The sequence below is a fragment of the Spea bombifrons genome, chromosome 3 (genome assembly GCF_027358695.1).
Source record: "Spea bombifrons isolate aSpeBom1 chromosome 3, aSpeBom1.2.pri, whole genome shotgun sequence".
Taxonomy (NCBI): Eukaryota; Metazoa; Chordata; class Amphibia; order Anura; family Pelobatidae; genus Spea; species Spea bombifrons.
In genome coordinates this window covers 103,039,664-103,047,834 of record NC_071089.1, presented here as the reverse complement: position 1 = coordinate 103,047,834, position 8,171 = coordinate 103,039,664, and the positions used below count along the sequence as shown (strand labels likewise).

The following is an 8,171-nucleotide window of genomic DNA, read 5'->3' as shown; positions in this document are numbered from 1 at the left end:
CGTGTAAAAACATCCCACCGCCGGGCAACCGGGCAGGAACTGTCAGAGCTCAGCCTGTGGAGGGTTGCTGTGTTGGAACGTAACTGTCTGAAGCACCTTTGTAAAAGAATCCAACGAAATTAACGATTTCCTGCGGTTTACGGCAGGTGACCCTGCATTTTTCGAGCAGTCGCAAAAGCGTTTGTCGTCAATCACGGAGCGAGAGAAGGGGCGGTTTTTTTCCTTCACAAAGTAGTTGAAGGGTTACAACAGTCCCACTCGTGGGATCTGGGACCCTTTTGTAAAGTAGTTCACGGATGGATACGTAGCTTGACAGGACTGTAAGGGCCTATGAAGTAGTTCCGCCGCTTTGGCGGAGAATTTCTCACTTGTAAAATAGTGCGCGGAGGGATCTGGGCCGCGCGGCCTCAGCTGATCGGCGAGAAGGTGCCGGAGAGAAGCGGAGACACTGGGGGGAGCGTGGCGGAGACAGAGGTATTGGGGCTTCGTACTGTTATTTATCTCCTGGGCAGCCCTGGGGGCAATAACCAGGACTCTGGGGGTATTGTTAAGAACATGGTGTATTTATATAGGTTTTAATGGCTGTAAGTGTGTGGGATTGCGCTCCGGGCTAAAATGGGGCATAATACACAGCCAACTCATTCTAGGTATGCCCATGGGTCTGGGCCTATTATAAACTTAATGAGTCGTTAGTGGGCAAGTGGAGCCCTAGATCATATACAGCCGGGGCCCTTGTATAAGGCTGCTCTACCGGTATGGCCGTGAAACGTACACAGTATTATGTAGCGTATCTAATATGATATGTTAGGATTGTTTGGGGGAGAAATGTTGGCCCTGCTTCCAGGAAGCCTGCAGTCCTAATCTAACTCTCCACGCAGACTCCGGTGTACGGCTGTCGGTTGAGATACGTGTTAGTTTTGATGGCATGCGCGGGATTTAGATTTACTGAGGGATTACATGTTATGGGGTGGGTTCTGTCCTATGGCCCGGTGTATACTGAAGGGATTCGTCGCGCAATCTAGTGCTGCAGAGAAGTAGCAGATGCCTTCCTTCCAGGCCTCAATGTAACTGTATTGTCTGTGGTGTCGTTTAGAGGGTAGCCGTGGCATCAGTGGGTATTCAGTATATAATGTTGGGGCCTATAGCTCGTATATGCAGCTTTGTTACCCGGGCCCCTGAATCAGTCTCGTTAATGACCCCTGCGTATATAGGGTTACCTCTATAGGGGTAACTTTATAGAGGGTCTCTTTATTTTACCCCCCCTATTAGTGACCCTGTGTCTCCAATGCGGGGTTATTTTGTACCCATTGACCTGTTATGAAAAAAAAAAAAAAAAGGTCAGCCTCCTGTCTTTGCCATTTGGTCAGCCATTTTCAGTTGCCCCCTTAACCTTTTGTTACCCGGATTGCTGTCTGTTTTTTGAGGGGTGAAGTAAGCCTATAAATAGCTAATAAATATAGCCTTAAGATGGCTTTAGAGCAGGGCCTTCTTTGTGTTGTCACATCCAGCTTCCTGTTATTGTTCTTGCTGTGGGATTTGGCCTAGTGACGTTATATGGTTGTTGGAGATGTTTTACCTCATATGTTCCTCCCCATGATGAAGCCCTTCTAGTGTAATATCGCAGGATGTGTGGGGTGGTTGGAGCGTACCTATACCGTGGCGTTGCGCTTTTAGGTGTGACGCCGGTTATGGTGGGCTGTGAGTGGCATTGCGGTGGCTGTAGGTGAGCGTGTGATGACGTCTGGGGGTTAGCATGGTTCTGACATATGTGAGGCATGTATCCGGGAGAGGAGACGCGTCCGGGGTCACCGGGCGCTTTGACTGTTAGGCTCTGATGATGGAGTTCATGGGGCAGGGAACGCTGTGGCTTTATTATCCGTGGGGCTTTTGGGGGTATTGCCCTTGCGTGTTGCGATACCCCTGGGGTATGCGAGGCGGTACTCGTTAGCTCGTGTTTAGGACTATGGCTTCACATACTGCGTGTCACTCGGGCTGTAGATCGCCGATGTAGTAAAGGATCTGGCCCCTGGCATGTTTTCCCCGGTTAGGGCTGTCCTTGCCAGGCAGGAGGAGGAGGGAGGCCTGCAGTGTCGCACTTACACCGGGGCCTGGAGTTCCGCGCCTGCCCGATGAAAGCAGCCGGCTGTGGAGACGGATGGGGGCAGATGGACAGACGACCTTTTCTCAGCTAGAGTGCAGACTGGAGAGGGTGTTATTGACACGGGGTGTCTGGTATATCACACGCACACTCGGTTACACACAACGGGAAAGCGGCTCCCGTATAGAGACGGGGGGGGGGCACTCACGTGACACCGAGCTTGGCAGACACAGAGTGCCGGCATGGAGCATCTGCTCTCACCCCGGGCACCGTCTGCGCTTTAATTCATAGGCTAGCTGCCCCTCAGCACTTTCGTGTTGTCAATCTGTGAGATGCATGGAGGGGGTTACTCGCAGCCCCCCCCACCCCGTGCAGGAGATGCGTTCCTCCGAATGCTGCTCCCTGCCAATCACACACCGAGGGCAGCTCTGGTGCTGCAGCTTGCACCTCAGCTAAGTGCTTTTTTTGGTTGTGAAGAACGCACCCGAGGACTTTAATCTGGATTCTTCTCCAGCGGGGCTGTCAGGACAGTAACATGTTAATAGGAAGTGTGATGGCACCGCGATACGCTCGCCCTGAACGGTTAGATTGGATGTTGACTGGCCGAGAGCAGCCTGGGTTGATGTAGAATTAGTGGGTTGGAAAACATATCTTTATTCAAACCTCATAGAGTGATGATGAATTGCGTGTCGTGCTGCGATCGTTGGGAAAGCTCCGGTGCTTGGCCGTGTGTCGTCACACAGACGCGTAGATCCTTCCATGTCGTCACGCTGCTGTTTGCTGAATGACTCTCAATGACTCAGCCGCAAAGCATTTCTATACAGACGGGTAAATCCCGGTGACTCCCAGGAATATTCTTCTGTATGAAGACACAGGGCTCGCTTCCATCTTTCTGTAATCATTTTAGCACTCCTTAGTTTTTTCTTCAGCTTTAACATTTAGGTTACCCACACGCAGGAAACCTAGAAACATACATTCGGCCCGTTTCTCCTGATGTAAAGACTCAGACCTTAATCAGTCCTCGGTCTTGTCTTAGATTCAGGAGTGCTATGTCTGTCCCATGCGCGTTTAAATTCCCTTACTGTGTTAGTCTCTACCCCTTCTGCTGGGAGGCTGTTCTGCAGCATCCATATACTATAATAAATGTGCCTTCAGCACCTTTTTGTTGTGCCATAGATGGCAGACCTAAGAGAGTCCTGCGGGTAAATACTTCTCTGCCGGCAGGGATAGAGCATCGCTTCCTGACACTCAGACGCAATGGAAATGGTGGATAGGGTTAAAAAAAAAAAAGAAAACCTACATTTTCTCTCACTTGCAGTAACATTGCTTTGGAATTGTTCCATAGGATGTATAAACAAACGTAAAAAATAATGTCCAGAAGTGCAGTAATATCCCTCGTGTCTGAGTTTATTTTTTTTTTGGTGAGATTAAGGGGGGGGGTTAAAGGTGTAATCTACTAATTTTCTCTCGCAGTAACGTGATCACGAACCCGGAGCCCTGATTACGATCTCCAAGGACGCTCATTGTTGTGCATGAATTGTTAGGCTGGTGCTTCGCTCTTCTCAATCCACGGCGGGCTTATTTTCTAACGCTGCCTTTTTTTTTTTTTTTTTTTTTTTAAAGGGTTTCTAGCGACCCTCACAGGGTCCGTGAGGAGTCTATTAATCTCAGACATTATCTCTAAGCTACTATCTGATATTGCTTTGTGTGACACGGTTACATTGTTTCTGTTGGTGAGGAATTCTTCTTTAAAGGCGAGAGCTGGCTGCCGTCAGACCGAGCCGGGCTCCAAAGCATTGGCAGAGACTGAAGTGGAAGCGGGTGACGGGGGGGGTGGGGGTCATCTCGCTTGAGGTCTTCAGGTGGTCTGACGAGATCCCCTTTGCGCCTGAACTAGTGGAGCCAGAAGTCAGGATGACACGCGATGGAGTTTCTAGAGAACAGGTTCCTTGGGAATTGGTCTGTTTTAAATACGGGGTTGGGGAGGCTGAACAGAAATGTAGCTCTGCCGGCCAGGAAGATCCCTCGTGTCTTTTAATTGTAAAAGTGGATACTTATGTAAGATTTTTTTTGTCTCGCGTTCGCTTGTCTCTGTAACCCAACAAACGCATGAAGTGTTTGTGGCTCGCTGTTCTATTTATAACTGTGAGATCTGCATTGAATATTTTATGCTCCACGCGTGACCTTAGTGCACATCTAGATTGATGTATTGGATGTTTTAATTTGCTGGGTCGGGTTACTTTGTGTTAACCACTTTGCTTCCATAGCGGTCTGAATCCCCCGTTTTACGCGATTGATTGGTCGGTGTCGCTTTTTTGTCAGGAAAGACAGTGGAAGTTCAATTGAAATAAATAAAAATATAAAAATAAATATAAATAAATAAGCAAGAAGTTTTGGAGCAAGTGGTCAAAATGTAAAAATGGCACACGGCGAGGAAGGGGTTAATTGTTACCGGGAATTATTCCATTAACGTAGAAAAACGAACGTGCGTTGTGTGTAAATACATGTAGTAATATGTATCGTTGGTGTACCAACTCAGCCGGATTTAGCCGCAGTAATAGGAGGTGTTGCCACGGAATACACAAGCTTTAGTTGGTATAGTGGCCAGTGTTTGGCACCAGTGCCAGGAAAGTTGCCCCATTGAAACAAATTGGAACACTTTCAGCGGGGGGAGGGGCGTATAGAGGGGTTCTAGGGGATATTCTGGGGCCAGTTCAGCTCTTTGCATACATTTTGTTCCCATGTCACACAGGCTTTGCAGGAAACTGAGAACATTTGCAAGTAGAATATATATTTCGTTACGTACTAACATTCTTCTGATAACCCCCCCCCCATTTTAGCTGGTAACCCCTCTAAAGCCTCTGGATTGTAAGCCTGTAAACATCGATTTGAGGTAGTCTGTGTGCTCTAGTTATGTTATACTGTTTAAGTGTATTCACTTTGTCATATATACTGTATTTGCTCAGAAAAATACCCCTAGTCTTATATTTGAGTCTTGTAGTTAGACCTCTATTTGAGGTCCGATTATAAGACACAGATCCAGATCCCCCACAGCTCTGCAGGGGATCTGGATCCTCCTCTCTGGCAGCCGGTGAACATCTGTGCGATGTGCAGCGATCCGCTGCTGCCGGCACTTTCTCTGGGGCTTCTATGGCTGAGTGACGGCATCATGTGACCTTCCAGTGCTCATTCATAGAAGCCCCGGCTGAAGTGTCGGCAACAGCGGAGGTTGTCTGTGCGCATCTCGCAAACATTCACCGGGTGCCAGAGATGGAGGATCCCCAGCAGTGCTGCAGGAGACCTGGATCCTCCTCTCTGGCAACCGGTGAACGTTTGCGAGATGCGCACAGACAACCTCCGCTGCTGCCGGCACCTCTGCCGGGGCTTCTGTGACAGAGCATCGGCATGACATGACCTTCTGGTGTTCGGTCGTGGAAGTACCAGCCAGCAGCAGCGGAGGTTGTCTGCGCACATCGCACAGACCTCTACCGGCATCGGTAAGCCGGGGGGGGGGGTTGGCTAAGAGTGCCACATAAGGCATATCTGGGGACAGAGAAGCAAATTAAAACAAAAAATGCATCTTTCTCAATCATAGTTTTTATTAAATATAAAAAAAAAACTTTTTTCCCATAGGGTAGTCTTATATTCAGGCTTTTTCTTTTTCTTCAATTAATATTAAAATTTTGGGGAGTAGTCTTCTAATCGAGCAAATACGGTAATTCATGTATACGGTACTACGCTTTAAGTCAAGGACAGGTGTTTTCTTAATCCTTGAGGGCAAAAAAAACATTTCTTAAATATTTTCTGTCTCTTAATTTCTAAATGTTTTATTGCTCATTTATTTCCCCTATAATGCTGTTTCTAACGCAATAATTCCCCACAGTTTTCCATCTGTGTATCAGACATTAGGAATGGAAAAGTAAAATGTGCTCCAGAATCTCAAACGCTGCCGATATTTCCTCAATGGTGGCGCACTAATGAATAGTCCTAACGTGATAAATTATCTTTTTAACTCATCTCAGAAAAACTGCTAAATGGTGGTCATTGATGTTTCCGAGGGGCTTCATATAATCCAGAACAGAAGATTCTCGGCTAAAACTGCAAACTCCCGGAATGCCTTCAGCCGCTGTCGGCGCTATGTATAGACCTAAAGCCACAACCTCATTCCCACCGGGTGAAATGCGGCTTTGTGTAATTACACGTTTCTTTCTTGCATTGAAAAGCTTTTATGCATTTTTATTTTGCCCATTTATTTATTTATTAATAGAAAAAACGTTGTTTTATATATATATATATATATATATATATACACACATACAAACACACACAGTTATATTGTTTTGTATATAGTATATTCCACAGCACAATATATATATATTATACACACACACACACAATGTGTGTGTTTTCTTGTAATATGTGCTGGAGAAGCGGCCGCAGATCGTTTGCTCGGACCCGTTCTCGGTGCTGTTGCTCGCGCAGCGTGTGCCGGCTGGTAGGAGAAGCGACATCGCTTTGTGGCAGGGAGCTCCGTGTGACGTGAGTCAGGTTGTGAAAGTAAAACGGTGTGGTTCTCCTCGCTCGGCATCGCAGGCTCAGCCCCTTTCCTCTGAGCAAAAACTTCCTGGTAATAGACTCGTCGCCGGGCCCTGCGTAGAAGGACTGCTCCCTTTCCCCGTTTCCATCGTAATACTCGCGGTGAGGTTACCGGCTGCTTGCTGATCATCGCTGTCTGTAATGGGTTGTTTCACGGCGTAGCTGTGGGGTTCCTGGCTGGCAGTCGCTTTATTAACATGAATAGCAACAGCTGGGAAGGGACTCTGTGCATAGGGGTCCATTGTGCATAGGGGTCCATTGCTTCCCAGTTATCTGTGTGCCCGCAGGGTATGCTGTGTGTTATTTGTACTGATAATCCAGCTTGGGGGGAGCTCATAAATTCTGTGATTACCCCCTAAAGTCCCAGCTTTCATGGGAGTTGCAGTCTTAACTCTATAATTTGAGGGCCGACCTTGGCGAGTTTCCTCTGTGTGAGGTGCTGCGGTGCGATAATGCCCGGCTCGAGGCAGTAAGGGCCAGAAGTCTTACTCGTTTTAATTACTGTGGGGCCAAGCAAAACGCTGCTTGGCGGCAAACCCTCGCGTTTTATCGGGTAGGGTGTGCGTGTGAACAGTGTTCAAGGTGATTGGCGTAATAGTTCAAGTGATCGGTTACAGACCTGCTGTTTGGCGCGACTGGCTCCCAATACCTGGCTGTCCTTTGCATAGGAACCCAATGATTACGTGGAATAATTCGTAAATGTTCCGTGCCAGAATTGTCTGGTTATCCATTCTTTTCCATTATATACTATTGGCCAAGTTGGTACATCCTAATCTTAATGATTAACACAGCCCTATTTGTTTTTTTGACTACTCGAATGTTTTCATGTTTCTTGGTGTGAGATCTTATCTGCTGATATTGTAGCGTTCTTTCCATTTAATGAAATATTGCATAGAATAAACAAAAAAAAAAAAATTCTTTAAACCTGGACAGTTTGGTTTAATCTGGTATTTTCCTAACGTATTTCATTACCCACGTGCTAGTCATCGGTATACTGAATAATGTGTTGAGACGCCTCAGTTATTGGATGTCTGAGCTATTTTTCCATTTCTACATTGTATGGCGTTAACTGTGTATGGAGCGGAGCTTTGGACATCACTATGAGAGACACTCCTCATTCTTCCTTATTTATGTCTTGCAGTGAATGGTAGTATCTAGAAAGGGTATGTCCCTTCAGGAGAGAGGTGCCAATGTCCAGCCGGCTTAATAACAATCCAGGGGGGTCACTGCGACGTTCACAGAGGAACACTGCTGGGACCCAGCCGCAAGAGGACACCGCAGGAGGAAGGTGAGGAGTTCATTCATTCACTGTGGGGCATACCATAAAGTCTCACGCATCATGTGCATGATTCATTTAAAAATGAAGCAGCTGGGAAATGCTACGTATGTCATGTTTTGTATTTGAGTCCCTTCACATAGAAGAATAAAATATTGTACGGTAAAAGTGAAGAATGGAGTATTTGGATTTATTGCCCTT

At 46.9% G+C, this 8,171-nt stretch overlaps 1 protein-coding gene across 7 annotated transcripts in view; it reads left to right on the top strand.

Annotated features, from left to right (window-relative positions):
* Nucleotides 1-161: 161 nt before the first annotated feature.
* The window catches only part of TRIP12 (thyroid hormone receptor interactor 12), a 42,445-nt gene continuing 34,435 nt past the window's right edge, over nucleotides 162-8,171 (top strand). For all 7 annotated transcript variants that reach the window (XM_053459805.1, XM_053459803.1, XM_053459802.1 and 4 more), the window contains exons 1-2: nucleotides 162-474; nucleotides 7,836-7,982. In XM_053459805.1, the coding sequence (XP_053315780.1) occupies nucleotides 7,885-7,982 (98 nt within the window). In that variant the 5' untranslated portion in view covers nucleotides 162-474; nucleotides 7,836-7,884. The remainder of the gene's footprint in view (nucleotides 475-7,835; nucleotides 7,983-8,171) is intronic.